Consider the following 18,210-nt stretch of genomic DNA (forward strand, 5'->3'; position numbering starts at 1 on the left):
ATAAAGACTGAAATTAACCACAAGCACAAGGCAAAAAGCAAACAAAGCTTCCTCAGAGTTGACTTAGAGTCTACAAATTTTGTGGAAATGTCATAGGCATTCTTTGCACATCCAGTCTCTCAAGGCTATTGGTATTTCATTGAATAACTGGAATGAGCTGAGGGTCACTGCTACTATTGATATATGCGGACCCATTCTTGCCCCTTGTTTTTGGTATGTATTACGTCATCAGAGTTGTGTGCATTTCCCACTGGCTACCTGAATTTAACGTGGAATATTAAGGAATTTAAATACACAACTCTTTTTTTTTTTTAATTCAAATTTATTTCACCCTATTACTATCATTTTATGAAGAGTTTTTTCTTATTTAATAAGAAAACAAAATTAAAATTCCACATGCATGAAGAAGAATGTTATTAAATTTTTCCCAATGCTTAGGTTTTGTCGTCTGTGTTACTTCTTAAGTCACTATCTAAAATAATAAAGGGACATCTGGGAGCTATTGAAATTTGCAATAATCAAAGAAAAGAGAATAATCCGTAAAAACGCCATGCCTTAATTATTTTGCAGTTTAAAATTCCTGTTCGTATCTCTTGCACAGAGGCCAGTCAGTTAACAATTGAACTAGAACTAGTAGTATTTTCAGTGATGCACGTGATAATTCTTCATATTATCAGATCATATTAGTTAGAGACAACAGTCTAATGGAGGAGACCACTTATCACGGCAGACAGATGAATCACACCAGGACTTTTCCCATATTTTGCTGTGTAAGACTTTCTGCCTGAATACACATGAGAAGCAGTGTGCAATGTCATATGCAAATCTGTCTCTGAAAGAGAGTTTTAACCTCCGGTCATCTCCTGCCTTTGGAAAGTTCTTGGCTATTTCTGAAAATAGCACTTGATGGAAACAAAAAATAATAATAATCAGGAGGCAAAGGGGAAGGGGGGCAATTGCAGCCCATGCATCTCTAGAAAGCTGGTGCAGAATAACAACTCCTGAAGAACACGGGGAGCAGGATGGAAATCTGCAGCGTGGGATGAGCAAGCTCAGCATGTGCCTTCTACGCCGGGAACTCGGGCCTCTGCTAGATCCACCACCACCCTGACCTACCCCACAGGCGGCTTCCCCCTCTGCTGATAAACCCATGGAGAGGCAGTACTAGATGAACATGCTTTTGACTTTTTTTAGAACTGTTTATTTTCTTCCCTTTCTTTTCTCTTTAACCTTTCTTTTCTTTTTTTTCCCCTTTCTTTCCTTTTTTCCGTTTCTTTTTTCTCCCAACTTTGAAGCTGATATTCAAGTTCAGTGTGTCACCATGTGAAGCTGACATCATGATACAGCTTTCATTGACTTTCTAGAAAGTTGCCTCTACGTACCTACCGTTCCACTAAAAATCCTTTCAGGTGTCCTCAAAATAATAAAAAATAGTTCTCTTATTTCCAGCAAGCACAGTCAGTAATAATTTTTAAGCTCAGGACGGAAATAAGAGGCTGTTTACCTATTTTTTTTAATTTCCCTTGCATCATCTGATAGGCTTCAATGTTACAAAAGGGAAGGCGTGTGCCTTTGGAGCCATTTAAACCTCAGACAAAATGTTCAATCAGACACACTGCCTCATTTTTACCCCATCACCAGCATGTCACAGAGAAAAAATGCAGCTTTCTCTGCCAAATGTGGGCAATGCTAAAGATCCATGAAACAAATGCTTACACAGATCCGTAATCCAGGATTTAAGCAACCAATGTTCTGTAGAGCACTATTCAGCTACATAAACCCACTGAACTTCAGCTTTTGTACTTCTCCTGTAAAAATATACATGAGCATATTGCCACACGGCTGCCTATATTCTTCAGAAAACGCTGCGGTTTCTCACAAAGGACCACTGACTTCAGGCAACACCACTAGCAAAGGCTACAGCCTAACTGAATAGGCTCAAAAGCAAAACAAGGTTAAATCTGTTAAATTCTCGCGTGGGAGATGCTAGAGGAAAAGAGGAGGATGGCAGAGAACACAGCGCCGGTCCAACAGTGAACCACGAGCGTGGGGTTTGTGGGAAGAACTGAGAGGCAGTGCTATTTTAAAATGCTACTTTTTGAGATTTTAAACCCCGTCTCCCCTGCAAACTCTGGCCACGAAGTTTCACGCAGCAATTTTCCCTGTGATATTCCAGACCAAATTCCCAGTGGAATAAAATGATAGTCCTTCCATCAAAATTCCCCTCACAATTACAACTTCCCATTAAACGAGCAGAAATTTGAATTCTTTTTAGAAGGGTGCAATTACAGCAGATTATTATGCTTCCCTCTAATTACTGCATGTAAATACATACCATGTAACACAGTTTATTGTACCCTGTTAGTGTACTTACAGTAAATAGAAACCAATATGCTTCATTCAGCCCATGTATTTTGACACATCAGATTTACTAATTTATCTTCATTACAACCCCTTGCACTGTTACTGACATCCTTCTCAGAGCTACACTCAAGCATCACAGCAGGAAGATTGATGAGGCTTGTATATACTGATTTGCGACAAAAGCAAGGCACTTGAGAGGCACTGTTACTATTCTGATAGCACTAAGTTGGCTAAAAATTAGCTGCACTAAGCCAACGCTCTGCTCCCACTTCTCCTCCTCATTAATTATGGTACATGACTTGGACCTTGAAAGGCTAAGGCTGTTGTAACAGTATTTTTAAACCTATTGTCTTCAGCTGCTTTGTCACTCTTGAAGAGATTTAAAGTTCCGACCATGCTTATTAGCAACTATTTTTATTCTTTAGAGAGGCTTTGAATAGACAAGTTTTCCACCATGACAAATGTTAAAAGATAATTTCTGAATGAATCTAGAGTGGTAAATCTAAACATATTTTAGAGGAACAGAGAGATACTATGGATACAATTTTCAAAACTGGCTAAATGACTTAAGAGCCTGTACCACATGTACTCATCAAGGAGAGACTAAATTATCTCAGCACTTTAAAAGCACAAACTTTATATACCATTATCAAGGGGAGAAGAAGTCATCTCTCGCTACAGATAGTTTATCCTTCCAATCAAAAGTTTCAAAGACTGTTGCTAGAATTGCACACTGAACCCTGTAACTCTTTTGTTTTATTCTTTTGCTAAATATAAGTCTTGCTCCAGAAATTTCCAGCAAACTGAACTCCCCAGCAGTGGGTGTGATTTGTGGAGGCTTTCCATGTTGGAAGCATAAGTAACCCAGCATCTCCAACAGCGTGTTCAGAAACCGCTCAAGGTGAGAAAGCATGCGCTCAGATTCACTTTCCAGGCTGAACACACAAGTCAATGAACTGTAGCCTGGATTCAACAATCCTCTCCCATCAAGCTGTACATGTACACTGGAAAGCAGATGAGGAATTACTCCTATTCTGGACATCTCAAAATCAGCTGACACAACACAACAACGCAGATCCTACATTAAATGGTTTAATTTTTATGCTTATTATTGGACCTCCATCCGTCCAGCAGTTGTTTGCATAAAATCACAGCAAAATCACTAGAGTTTGTAAAGCAGTCAGACCAGGATTAGGAGGCATCTACAAAAAATGTGGGCAGAAAAAACAGCCAGACTATTTTCTGTGTTTTTCCATAGCTCAAACTCCACTAATACTCTCCAATTCTAGCTTCATCTTTTTTGCAAATTACCATAATACAAGAGCAGACAGAGTTAAGTGTTAACGTAAAAATTATTAGAAGACAACGCATACCCAGAAGAAGGAAGTAAAAGAATGAAAGGAGAGGATGATGTGTCCAATTATTGAAGGAGAATAAAGACAGATCACCTGAAACCTGCAATTGCACCTCACTTGGAAATACATCGCTATTTCCATTTACTTGAAAGAAAGCAGGTAACTCTCAGAATTACCTTTCTTGTTTCAGACAGATATTTAAATACTTCATCCCAACTACAGAATCTTTAAGAAAGTCTGGGAAATAAAGCAAATGCTTTTGGTTCGCTTTATGTGAAAAAGTAATGTAATGAAGTGGTCATTTTTCCTTCCATTTCAGGCAGAACTATTCCATTAGTAAGAATCCACTAAAGCAAGAGACCATCGTGTATAATGTCCAGTGACATCCAATTTAAACCTAAGCAGAAAAATTCTACCTGATAACAAGCACTGAATAAAACCTGCAGCCTTGCAAGACATTACAAATGTGTCAAAAAAATTAAGCCCTCAATTTGGGAGCTGAAAAAAAATAACATTGACAATGCCACAATCAATGAAAAAGAAGAAATACTTTTTTTTTTTCTCCTCCCAAAAAGCCCAACCAAAAAAACCCCTCCCCAAACACCACCACCAAAATGAACAAAAAGTCTCAATTATTATAAAGGGGAGTCTATTTCTGACTTTCTCATGCACCTTTTAACTCAGGGTCTAGATATGTTTCTGCACTCACTTTGGCACATACCCTTTGGTAAGTGCAAGTCCTGTGACAGCAGCCTCCAGTACTGTTTAAAAAGTCACACGGACACAGGTCCATACATCCAAAGAAGATAATTAAAGGAGGAAGGAAGAAGAGATGCATGGCTGACCTGGGCTCAGTACTTACTTTGCAACAGACTTCTTGTGTACTTACAAGGGGAGTCACTTAGATTCACCTTTCCTAAGCGTGGCAGCCTTAAAAATACACATCCAGTCCTTGCTGGTAATTTGTGTTTCCTCCGATACGGACAGGGACAGACGACTCCAGAAAAGCCACCCCAAGCCATCACAGGCGGCGGCAGTCTCGGGATGAGCATTGGCGTTACACACAATTACAATGACTAACACTTGCCGTCTTATTTCACCTCGTTTTCCTAACAACTTTTGAGGAAGAGGTGGAAATACTGTTCGTAATGGAATTTACTTAGTAAGTACTGGCCGGTATGGGTATTGTGTCCCTGTCAAATTCAGGTAGGGAAAAGACAGGCTTATTAAAAATAACTAAAAAAAGTTGTATCTAGGAAAGGTCTGTCAGTGCCTCACACATGCGCTGGGCAAAGGGGAGCAAGGGTTGCCAGGCCAAGCACTAATCAGAGCTTTTCAAAGGGAGCCAACTTTGCTCTCTTTTATACCAGACAGCCTACTGGAAGAAGGGTATAAAATGAAGCCGGAAGGGAAATACTGTACTACTGGGAGACCACGGTTGTCTCGGCAATTAAGGCCTCCCCAGGGGGTTAATTACACACAGAGACAGCCAGGCATTTTAGAAAACGTTTTCTGAGTGTGCCACAAGAACGAGCACAGCTTGGCCAGCCTGGCTCTGGACCCCCAGCAGCTTATTTGCTGTGATCCCCAGGAATGTGCCTCCCAAGAGGCAGCGATGGTCGACGTTTCAGCAGCAGCTCAAAGGGGCGATTTGGCCATCAGGGCTGTGTCCCCACCAGAGTCCAATTCCCTCTCCCACACACCATTCCCAAGTGGACTGTATAACATTCTGGTCCTCTCCCCACTTCTCCAGGACACCCCACTCAGGTGTTTCTCTCCTCCATAGCCTGCCCTCCACTCCCCATTCAGAAGCCTTGGAGCAGCCTGTGACACCAATTTCCCTCTAGTGCATCTTCAGTCCTCAAAATCTTGCAGATGGTTATTGTTTCAAACGAGATAAAATTCAGGGGAAGAAATATATTAACTTGTATTGATGACTAAAACCTAATTCCTATAAGTAATTATTTTTTCTTTTTGCTATTAATGGTAACACTTCCCCATCTATATGGGAATCGTCTGGGAAATGTGAATTTGGCGTGTTTCACTGAGGTCTCTGAGGCAAACACTTAAATGCAAAAGAGACTTACAGACCTAAGATTCTCATCAATAGATATATTTCAAAATCAATGCCAATTTCATTCAGTTCGCAATCTTCTCTGACAGCATAAACTGGAAAGCTTATAGTTATTGGAACACATGATTACTTTACTAACTTTCCAACTTAATAAATCCTAAAAAGGGGAAAATCCTTTTATTTCCCTCCATTTATTTATGGCCTGGAATGTATAAGAATCTACAGTAAATTATCAAGAACACCCCCCCCCCCCCGCCGACTTGTACAGTAATAAATTTAACTTTTCTCTCCTGTGTTCTGCACTAGCTAAAATAATTTGGGATTTCTAAAAAACAAAAATAGCCATGGAATATGCAAAAGTATAGTTTACTACATTTTGCTGCCAGATAGTGATTGCACTTGGAACTTTTTTGTCCAGATGTTTTTTAACTTGTATGGATTTGAAGGGATTTCCTAAAATACATAGTAGGAATGATTGATTATGTGGGACAATATGGTTCTTTTTTACTTGTAACAACACAAATCAAGAATTCCTTATTTCACAAATAGACAAGAGAACAGCCTCAAGGATCTTCCAGCCAAAGGAAAAAAAATCTCAGCATGGTGTACAGCAATGTGAAAGAAAACACATGTGGTAAAACCAGTAGTTTACAAGTATATCACTCCAGATCCAACGTATGTGAGCTACTTATAAAGAGAAACATTCATCTAAGGGCCAAGGGAATGTTTTAGACACTCTTTTTAGAGGGCAATTTTTAACTTGAAAATTGTTGCTGATAGTCCTAGTAAGTGAAAGCTACGGAATTATTCATTGTTTCTTATGATGCAGTGAATGTGAGCAAGGTCAAAGTTTGCTTACATCCAAAAGAATACTTTGTATGTTAGCTCTGAGATGCAAAACTTTAAACATATTTAATCTGAGAGACTGAAAATCTTGGCAGGGCTGGGGTGATTCCACCAATTAAAAAAAAAAATATTTTGCTCTGGATATTCTAAACTTCTGTCACAAATAAAATTTAAGGGCTACAATAAAAGATTTAACCGAAGCAGATTAGAAGTGGAAAGCAAGTGTTGTGCATATTTGTTCACTTTTTTCCCATGCTTGTGAATTGCAAAATGTATTATTTGTTCTGTATAATCAGGCAATTCCCAGCTTTGTGCGAGTCTGTCATACACTGAGAGAAGGGAGAATACCACTCTCCTGGAAGAGGAAGAAGTGATTTTAAATGACAAAAATCAATTAACCTTTTAACATATATTTTCCACTTAATCTTACCTCCAAAAAATGCTCTGCTTGCTGTTCCCGATCCAATTTTCTTGACGTTGTTGTAATCAGACCTGTGAAAAAAGGATGATATTTGATTGTCAACACCCATTGAAAAATATATGTCTCTATCGACCAGAAGAAATAAATTCATTTTTCAAACACTCAAAGGGAAGAAATCTATTTGAAGCTATATCAGACACAGATTTCTTGACATCTGTCAAGCATTTTCTTTCTCCGTGCAGCCATTATGACTTTCTGACTAACAATGAATCTTTAAAGAAAAATGCTGTGAGAAAAGTAACTGAAAAAGCTAGCTGTGTATCTACAGTTAACATGCTACATTTATTACAGTGAATAAAAAAAACTTACTAAAGAATCACTATTTGTCTTATGATTAAGTGCTTCAGTGAATCATTTGCATTTGACTGAAATCCTTCCGTAAAAAACCTCATTAAAGATTTCAGAGTTCTCAAACAATTAATGGGATAGGATGCTGATTACTTTCACACCAAGAATACTTGACAAAGAAGGTTATTTCTGTAATAACTACTTGTATACATAATGATTTCCAAATGTAATCATTCTAATGCATTAAAGGTTTTGTACTACAATTTCATCAATTTGTTCCATGCTCAAATTGAGTCTTTAAAATAAAGTACCCTTTTACATAAGGATGATCAAGATATCTTTTTTTTTAAAGCAATGTACTTTCACAAATGATTAACCTCTTGTGAGATTTATACTAAGAAAAGAAAATGAAACACTTCCAAAGTTCCCTCAAGAAAAGTGATGCATATCTTCTATGAACATAGCTTAGTTTTTTATTTTGCTCTCACTAGAGGTTTAAAGGGCAGATTTGAGTTTTCCCTAATACAAAACATTTCTTTGGATAGGAAAAGGCATCATGTGCTTGTTTTGTGATAGATTCTGACGAGCATAAAGGGATCAATTTTTCCTAGAGATAAAGCTGGTTTTGGAGACAATGCCAGTGGACAAAGTCATTCTCAAGAGTTCCTCATCTCTAAGATTACCAAGGAAGACAAGAAAATAAACACTCCCTACTATACTTATTTATTCAATCAGACCAGCCAAACATCTAAACAGAAACCCACAATGTTTGGATTCCTAAGTTCTTCAAAAAAACCATCAGCAACATCTTACATCTATATAAGACCTCTAGTCTCAGAAAGCTTCTACAGCTCCTCATACACTGTTGCCTTCTTGAAGGAATCACTTTATCTGTTTTGGTGAGAAGGTGGGAAATATTACTTGAATTAATGGGGTGAAATGAACGCAAGAAAATCCACTCTGCCTCCAATATTTCAGACTGGTTACAAGATCTATTACACCACAGAAGTGACACCCAAGGGGAGGTCACAGAAGCCACAGTGGATCATTACAATTACATGGAAGAACCTGGTGCTGGCAAAAGGCTGAAAAACCGTAACTGGTATTGCCTGCATTGAGCAATTGTAAGTATTCAAAACAGTTACACCATATGGGAGACATCTACTCACTGCATGAGTTTAAACAGACATGACAGCACGGATGACAAATTGGTGTCATTCACACAAGATCCCCCCCACGTCTAGAGAGAATGCAAAGATACAGGGAAGAAGTTCCTAATTATGAAAGAAGTTCAGCCCCAACAAATTGATAAAGTAAAAATTTCAAATGTGAAATATCCCTGTTCATCACATGCATGGTCACTATGGATATTTATCAAGCACAACCTAACCACGGTAAGAAATATGAACATTTTTATATCATCTTCCACTATGAACTCCACCTACTTTCTTCTTAAACAAGAAATGTCTAGCTGGAAGTTATAGAAGGTCTCTGTCCTCATCATGAAGAAGCTTCAGGCAGATGAATTCACATTCCTTTTGAAGACCAAGAGCTAACATCTGAAACCGAGTATCACTAACTGTCAGAATGAATAGTACTTGTCTTTCATTGGTAAAACTAAAACTACTACTGCTACTACTATTACTACTACTGCTCCTCCTCACAAAACTACTGTTATCACTAAAGTTTTTTTTGTTTGTTTTCCTTTTTCAATATAGAGCTTTTTGGACTACAGTAATGGTCATACTGCCTTCAGACCTGAATTTCCTTCCAAAAGAGGTGTATGAACATATGACAAATCTCTGCAAACGCACTGCTTATATTTTAAACATGACAGATCTTAACAGATTTAGCACCCAGACTTAACAGGTGGTCCTATAGGGCAGGTAACCAGACCATCACCATCACTTCTGCAGACCTGACCCTGAAGTATGGTGCTAGCACGACTAGTTGTTTTTGCTTTAAAGACAGCTCTACATGTAACTGCCATTAGGTTGTTACAATACTCTGCAGAAATAATTGGTTATTTGTGTGTGCAGTCATGGGGCCTCTAGTTTCCATTCCTGTTCTCTGAGGAACTCTCCCGTCCAACACTCATGGTGGCCCCATTCCAGTCTCCTTGCTGCTCTCTTCCACATACATTCCTGAAGTCACGGATAGATCACACTACACAACACTACTGTTTAAAATATGACTATACACAAAATCAGTTCTCAACCACTTTATGTTAATATTCATTTAATTATGGTCCTGTATTAGTATGGATGTTAATCGGGTCCTTTCAGATTATAAAACTGCGTTTCAAGGAATTCTGTTTAAGACCAATCATCAAAACTGAAAAAAGAAAATATATTTCAGTTATGTCTAAGACTACCCACAGCTTCACCACTCCAGTCTCAAAGAAATTAATTTCATGGGTTTTATGAAAACCTTGCTGTGTCCTTCCCTCCTGTATTGAGTACTCCATGCCACAGATACATAGTAATAGTAATATTTAGCAGGATGTAGAAGTTTATTTTTGAGATACAGGGGCAACTGAGAGAAACTTGGCTTTGCACAAGAGACTATATTCCAGTTTTAGTTCTTCTCTAACTGTATTAAATCATCATACTCTGTTATGGTTTAAAGACATTATCTAAAGAAAATAACTCACAGAGAAAAATAAACCCAAAGAAATGATGTTAGGCTGCACCGCTGGTTATGATATAAAATCACAAGGGGACAATGATAAAAAATGACCCTTTCTTTTCCCCCCCTTCAATATGTGCCGTAGCTCTTCTAGTCACAGCCATCTGGACAACTGTCCAAAGCCAGCTGGGAAATATAGCACGCATTTATCACAAAATAGTCAAAACCACTAACAAGCTTCAAAAGTCATAGCACACCTCTCAAATGGTTTCACTCAAGTTTCCAGGGAAACATCATGGTCCTGCTAAGGGCAGGGGATATTTATAACTGTGATGATTCTTTAAGAACAGCCGTGAAAGTGAACAGGAAAACTGGATCCGATAGAAAAGTTATTTACAATAAAACCACCAGCTCACAGGCTAGGTTATGTGATTCTGTTCCCAGCATTTCATACTTTTCTTTGACTTTCGGAGTTAAAACATCTCTCTCTGCATCCTGGCACATCTGTTCCTCAGGCCATATAAATGAACTGTTTTGTGAAACTCCAAAGCATTGCTTGACCCAATATTTCAGCCTGGAGAGAACTATATGTTCTTGTATAACTTGCTTTTCTACAATACCTGTTACTTTTTGTATTGGAGTCCTTTTCCCACCCTAATAAATGAACAATTACTGTTTTCCTCCCATTACAGAGTTCAGAAGTGCTGGAAGGTGAATAAGCTCACCCTGCACAACGTGTCCCATTATACGAGCAACGAGTCCCAGCTGACACCGACTGGGGAACATCCTTCCAGCACCTCACTGTACACTGGATAGGATCATCATCCTCTCCTGCACCGTTCCACTCTAAAAGGAAACTCAGCATGTGGACGGAGAAGAAATAGCACTATCCTTCACCCCATCACCTTATACTCTGGATGAGAGAACCAGAGATTTGGGGTGGACCTGCCTTACAGCTTAGGTGCAGCCATGGTGACACAGAAGAAAGAACAGGACTAAGAGTAAGAAATCCTGACACTTTAACTAATACATCAGCCTATACAATCTTCAGTCAATGCATCATCTTTGAAGCAAATCACCAGTTATTAGGGCTCAGATGTTTGATCAAGACATTTGAGCAACACTTAGCACTGATGCTTGGGATAATGCTTTTAGCACATCACAGATGCTAAAGAAAAAAAGAAAAAAATTCAGTGGAAGATCAAAACCCACATGAGTTTCTTCACATTTGCAATGAATGAAGCATGCAGTTATTAGAGTGCAAATGAGGAAATGTAACTTATTAGCAAACAGTAACTTGATCATAGGTCTGATGTCTTAGAATTAATACCAGGTATGTGTGTGGATGCATGCGTGTCTGTGTGTATAGATGATTGAAGATGACATCAAATCAGGAATAGTTATGAATTCAACAGTATGACTAATGCTTTATGATATTTTTTTGTAGAAAACTGCATCTTTATTAATAATAAAGCCAGCAAACCTGAAAAAGCAGCAGCTTGTTGGTTCTATTGTGTCAGCTAAGGTATGCTTTGTTATTCAAAAGTGGTATAATGTTCTGTCTCAAACTGAGTCTTTTGTGATGTATTGTAGTTTTTTGAACAGTAGTTCTGCTTGGATGCTTAAACACGTGGCTATGCTAAATGTCTATATCTGAGGAATACCCAAAAGTACACATTGCTCTCTGATAATATGCAGGTAATAGGCTCGATCTAGTGCAATTCCACTGCAATCAAAGCAGCTCTGTAAATTTATGCTAGCTAAGAATCTTTCTCAAATGAATGTAATCTTTGCATTTTTATTTTTAGTCAAGTATACATGAAAAAGCATAGAAAATTATTAACGTATTTAACATAAACAAAGCAAGGCAAACAAATTTATATTCAAATGTAATTTGAGGCCAACATCTCTCATTTCAAGAAAGTTCAGTAACTATATTTCCATTGCATATCCAAATTATTCCTTCCTCAGGAGGTTGTGATACTGCCATGTAATCCTACCAGAGCTCCAAAATTTAATTTGAATTCTGGCATTTTTGCCAATCTTTATCAAAGTTTGTTTTGTACGCTACTGGAAATATAAATATATTTTATAGGATGGCCTAAAGCCAACAGAGATATTTATGTTTATGGTTATTTTTATTTTTAACTTGACACGAAACCTGGGATAATATGCAAGCAAGGTGAGAATCTTGAGAAATGCAGACAGAGTAAAAGCAAATAGTGACTTTTCAAATCTTAGGTGAATTTGATGTTGATCAAAGTGAAGGTGACAACCAAAGATGGGTGAAATAATGTCAAACCTGCACTAGCCCAAATTGTCATCTGAGGATCATGTATTTATTGGACAACACTATTTTATAAATTCCATAAATTATCAACTAGTCAGCCAGAGTAGCCTATGCACGTAAGCTTTAATTTATATGCTGGAAGAGTTAAGCACTTCTTTGTTTTCTTAACACTTTCTGTTCTGGAAAACTCAAGGCATTCACTACCTCTGTTCTTGCAGTCAGAAAGGGTGACTGCACCTGGACAAATGCAAGCCTGCCTGCTAACTCTGCCTTCAATGCTCTAATTAGAGCGGCCAGTTAGGATTTTCCAATTGGATACTCCATGCTCTGCCTTCAGTTAGCTCTCGTTTCACAGAAGGGCCCTCATACAAATAAAACCTCTGCGTGTCTGTGTGTGCTTAAGTCGATAGACCACGCTATACAAATACATACATGTATACTGTACATACAGTCAAATATTTGAGTATGTATATGTATGTGTGTGACATTTTACATATACCCATTGAGGTGAATGTTAAAAATTATCCTAAAATACACATATTTACAGAGGTATATTTAGCTCTGAGGTTTACTGATGTTCATTCTTTCTGTATATATGCATTGTTTAAAATATTTGTGTTAGAAACAAATTAATTCATAGACTTAGAGAGCCACAGAAGAAAAATTCACCAAGGGCTGTTAAATGCGAAGGCTATGGCACAGGAAATCTCTAAGCACTGGATAGTTGGAACGGTAGTACACAGAGGGAAACATTACTGTGGATTTGCTTCTTCTGATGCTTATTCTCTATGCATCCAGATCAGCCCACGGCTGTAGGTGTGATATAGTGAACTAAACTGACCTTTGGCTTAGGAGAAATTCACATATTTTTCAATACTATGGCACTTAGGGACCAAAAATCAGTTTGCCACAGGCTATTTTCTAACACAGATTGAATTTCCCTAATATGGCTATGAAGCCAAGGAGAGTTCAATAACCTTCTCCTTATCAAATTAAATTATTTTCATTCAACCTGTGGATGGATAACCTTACCTGAGCTGTTTCCTTAAAAGATAACAGAATCTGGTATGGAGAGACATATGTATTTTACTGCTGTCTCTGGAAGTGTTGCAAATTTTATGGTATAAAGACTAAATTTTTAAAAATTGAAATTTTAAAGACTCTTTTATTAATTTCTCATTTCCAAACTTTGTTTAGATGAAATATGAAAAGAGTATATGACAGGTAACAAGCAGGCTAAAGTACAAGAACCCCAATACGTTCTTCTGTTTTAAGCTAAAGGCAGACTATCTTCATAGAGTTAGGAAGTCGAGTAGGAAAGCAACGTCTTCCCCTTCCCCAGCAAAAGACTAACAGGGTACAATTTACTGCATGGTTTACTGCCCATTATTAAATCACCTTTTTTTTTTCCTGCTATGCATATTCATAAAAAACTTTTCATTAAAAAAATACAAGTGCGGGGTGGGTTAGAAGTATGACTAGGGATGTCAGGTTATTATGCAGGGTTTGACTGAAACCTCAGAATATACTGCCTGGCTGCAAGTCATAGCAGTACATGCTTTACATCCTTTCCACTCCCAGCATTAGGGTCTTTGACCAGGACAGCCGGGCAGCACAGGACCATATATGTCAGGGCTTATACATCACACCCACACAGAGATGGTCTGGATGGATTAGCCGAGGTCTCGTCTCAAAGCTTTCTAGGCCGTGGCTGCTGGAGGAAACTTTCTCCTCATTAAGATACCGATCCTCATCTTCAAAGAAAACAAATTTGAAGTGGAAACAAGAATATAAAATCAGAGAGTTTTCTCTGCAGAGTTCTTGTGCCCTGCAAGATGCTCTGAACATCCTGCAACACTGATGCTATCTCATCACAGTCCAAAGCAGATGCAGTTCCCAATCTGCCTTTCTCAAATACTGTAAGGAACAAGGATACAGAATGAAAACCACAGGAAGATATCAAAGGAAACGTTCTGTAGAGTTACCCTTGAAAGCTCTGCTTGGGGAGAAAAATGCCTTGGGACTGTTTGCTGAAAATATGGGCCTTTTAACCCAACAAGTTAAACAGACAAAAGGAATAAGTAAAACAAACACTGCTTTTCCAAAAATGTTCCATAAATTCAGCGACTGGTTATACTCACTGCTCATTCAACAGAGTCCCTAGGCTGAATTTGCTGAAATTCATATGGGAATGTATGAGTTTACTGATGAGTTTACTAGCAATCTCAAATATTTATTAACAGCACACAAAAAAGTATGAACGCAGCCTTTCCCTACACATACTGAACACAGAAAAGAGTACACATCTGTTGAGAAATATAGCCATCAGCTGTCAACTGTCCTGCTACTCTTTGAAAGTAAATTTAGGACCTTAGCTGGAAAAAAAAAGGGACAGCCACAATAAATAGCATTAGGATTTCCACCATATATTCAGGAAAGTAAAACTGTTGTGTATTCCTAACCACAGAAATGTCAAAATGAATAGCAATAACCAGGGTAATTTTATTACCCACAGGCAGTGAGAGGCGTTGTAAACACTCTAACAGCACATTCATCTCCTGCAATAAATTAGGGATCGACAAAATGAAATTGAATTTCAAAGATAAATGATGGAAAATGTTGTACATTTTACTTGGAGATGTAAACAAACATATCATTTTATATAATTACACATGTAAACCTCTAATTTAGAAAGACTGTATTCTGATCTAAATGAATGATCCTTCATTGAACAAGAAAGAGAACTCACCAGGCGAGCCTGTGCAATTACGTGGAGGACTGCTGCCTTATTGTTTTTCCTGAGGTGACAATGAGAGTGAAATGACCTCTTTGAAACAAGCTAGGTATAAAAAATGATTGCTTTTAAAAACAGTTACATTTTCTAATGTGTGGTTATGTCTGAAGAAAAAAAAAAAAAGGAGAAGCTGAAGCAAAACCTTTTTATTCCTCTTTGGTTGTCCCTTCTGTCTCTCGTTAGAGTTCCCTCAGCTTATTGCTGAAAATACCAAAACTCTGCACAAAATGCACAGCAAACATTTACTTCAATGAAGAATTTGGATTATGCTTTCCTTTAAAGGCAGATTCTGGCTTTTTTTGTTCCTAGAATCTGTTTAAAATGACAATATGGTGTGCCAGTCTGTTCAGCCTGGTGGAACAGGGGACTCAGAGGGACTCCCTTTCATCCCTTCAAAACTCAGCCAGCACAGTCCTCAGCAACTGCAGGCAAAGCCACCGCTCTCCTAAATATTCCTCTCCATTTTAAAAGCAGCCAGGTTTTCTGTTCCCTGTATTCCTCCTGGAAGGCTACTTGGGAACATGACCATATGGTTGAAAGCCCTGATTTCTAGACAGACTCCATTTATGAGCAACTTGCACCTTCTTTTTGGTTAACTAAACAAGTCAAGCTCCTTTGGTTTCCTTTCACCTAATGAACTTGCCATTGCCCTTCTTGCATTGCAGTTCCAGCCCTTAACCCTCCTAAGCCTGAGGGATGGAGGCTGAACACTGCGCTCCAGATAATGTCTACACGTCCCCACTAAAGCAGCCTAACTACTGTCTCCAGTGGATGCACATCTAGCAGAGAGTGGCAATCTTGTTATTAGTCCTCAAATGCACCGTTTCATTTACTTCGCTAAGGAATTTCTACTCTTCAAACTCCCAGGGATCCTTTCTTTCTTTTTTTTTCCCCCAACCTCTCTTGTTTGGATGATGCCTGCTATCTCTGGATCAGAGCAAACTCCCACTTTTGAAGCCAGCATCATTGAAAAAACCACCAAACAAGGTCATTTGTCTGGCCAATACTTGAAATAATCTGTTAATGTGTGCCCTTCAGCATGCAAATTCCTCTTTCAAGACTCATCATTTTTATTTCCTCTTTAGCCAGACCCATATGCACATATCAATTAGACTATTAATTTCCATGTCCTCGTACCTCATAAATTCTGCAGTGCAACCATATCAAATGCATTACTGAAGTCCATGTAGACAACACACAGAGCATTTCTTAGAACATCCTTCATCTTATCAATGACATCAAGATAAGCTGATACGATTTACTTCTGGTAAACCCATGAGCACTTTTATCCCATTTTCTATTTATTTCCACGTTTTTAATTATACTGTCCTTCCAAATACATTCGAAAGCCTTGCAGGTGACAGAGGTCAGACAAACAGTTCTGTGACTGCAAGGCTTGTTTCTTCACCCTGTCTTCCTTCTCTTTACCACTGACACTTTATTTGTTATCTCCCAATCCTATCAAAATCCCAGATTTGATAATACCCCTCAATAGTTACTTGCTGCAGGAGTTCAATTTAAGGTGCCAGTTCTTTCATATTTCTGGAGTGGAGAGTATCGTAGTTATTCTTACTTGCTAAAAGAGTGATGGCAGTGAGTTGAGTTGGGCCAGGAAGAAGCCAAATCCTAAACAGCTGTGGACAGCAGGACGAAGTCTGCAAACCTGCCTGTATTAAACCACAGTCACCACCTGACTGTGGTCGCTTTGGACCATAAATAGCTTCAAGCATCTCAGTGAAGTGCCTGAACTCAGGAGGAATGAAGCTACTGCTCAAACTGCAACCCCCAGAAGCCTACCCTCAAAAATGAGCCCTCAGGGACGGGGTGGTAGAGCCACCATCAAACACACAGGGTCTGCAACCCACAGCTGCAACTTTTAAATGAAAAGACTGATAATACTCGAAGTGCCCAAGCTGCACTGGCTCCTTTAGCAGAACTGACGGGCAATTTCTCTGCGGTGTCGTTGTAGCCTGAGTCATCTCTCACGGCTCTGATGCTCTGAAACAACTGAGCAAATGCCTTTGAGGGACTGTCATGCAGGGGCTTCGCTCTCCTAAAACACTTCACATGGAAGCTCACAGTTTGTGGGATAAGAAGGTTTTCAGGTTCAAATCCTTTATTTAGGCTCAAATGAATACATAAGAATAGAAATAGTATTCATACCTTCTTTTGTTTTCTTCCCTTAAAAAGTGCAGTACTGCCTAAAAACCTAATTGCTAATATGATGCCTCAGCACAGATCTTAACATCCCCCTGCATCGCTTTCATTTTCAGGCAGAAATTACAGAATTCTATTTGGGTTATAATTAGCATATAATTATTACTGGCAGGAATAGCTATAAATATATATAACTGGTGGCTAGCTTAGTAACCAGCATACATAATCATTATACAATTTTCTTTAATTTTTTTCTGCACAAAGGCCTCATAATTCTGCAAAAGCAACGACTGAGCCTAACTAGACTCTGGTTATAATTTATGCTAATTAATTTCACTGTTTGCAAGAAAGAAGACTTATATAACATCCGCGGCGGGGGTAGGTGGTGCCACTTTCAGTGGAAAGGGGCTATGCAAATACTCTGCATCTTGGGCCTGAATACATCATGAATTATTGTTCGATCTCTTTCTCTGGCATATTATGACGAAGGAAAAAATAATAATACAAAATGTCTCCAATGTATGCTTTTGTATCACATATGTGTAGGTCACAGCGTGATGAAGTCCTGGTATTTGCCCTTCGCAATTGTGGAGGAGGTGTGGAGGGTGTGCAGGGCACAGCTGTCAGTTTTTCCTCCTAATCTAGACGCCCTCATTACCTTCTAAAGAGAAGAGATTTTGCATTTTTCCACACACACCCTCAACTGAGCACCGTTCTTAACAATAGAAAAACAACCCCAGCTTTTCTCCCAACTGCGCTCAAAAGAAAGGCATTGATCCCTCATTACTAGCAATTGTCTCCAGCTTAGCAAAGCCACAGCGCTGGGGGAGCTGTGCGTCGTGCTAACTGCAGATTCCCCAGGTCAAGTCAATCTCATCTTCATCTCTAATAAAAATATGATTCATCGGCGAGGTGACCTTCCTGATCCAGAGG

At 38.7% G+C, this 18,210-nt stretch overlaps 1 protein-coding gene across 2 annotated transcripts in view; it reads right to left on the bottom strand.

Annotated features, from left to right (window-relative positions):
* FAT3 (FAT atypical cadherin 3) overlaps window positions 1–18,210 on the bottom strand; it is a 331,100-nt gene that overhangs the window by 131,655 nt on the left and 181,235 nt on the right. For both annotated transcript variants that reach the window (XM_075050110.1, XM_075050109.1), the window contains exon 3: window positions 7,070–7,131. In XM_075050110.1, coding sequence (XP_074906211.1) covers window positions 7,070–7,131 — 62 coding nt within the window. The remainder of the gene's footprint in view (window positions 1–7,069; window positions 7,132–18,210) is intronic.

This window comes from Buteo buteo, chromosome 18, assembly GCF_964188355.1.
Source record: "Buteo buteo chromosome 18, bButBut1.hap1.1, whole genome shotgun sequence".
NCBI classification, from domain to species: domain Eukaryota; kingdom Metazoa; phylum Chordata; class Aves; order Accipitriformes; family Accipitridae; genus Buteo; species Buteo buteo.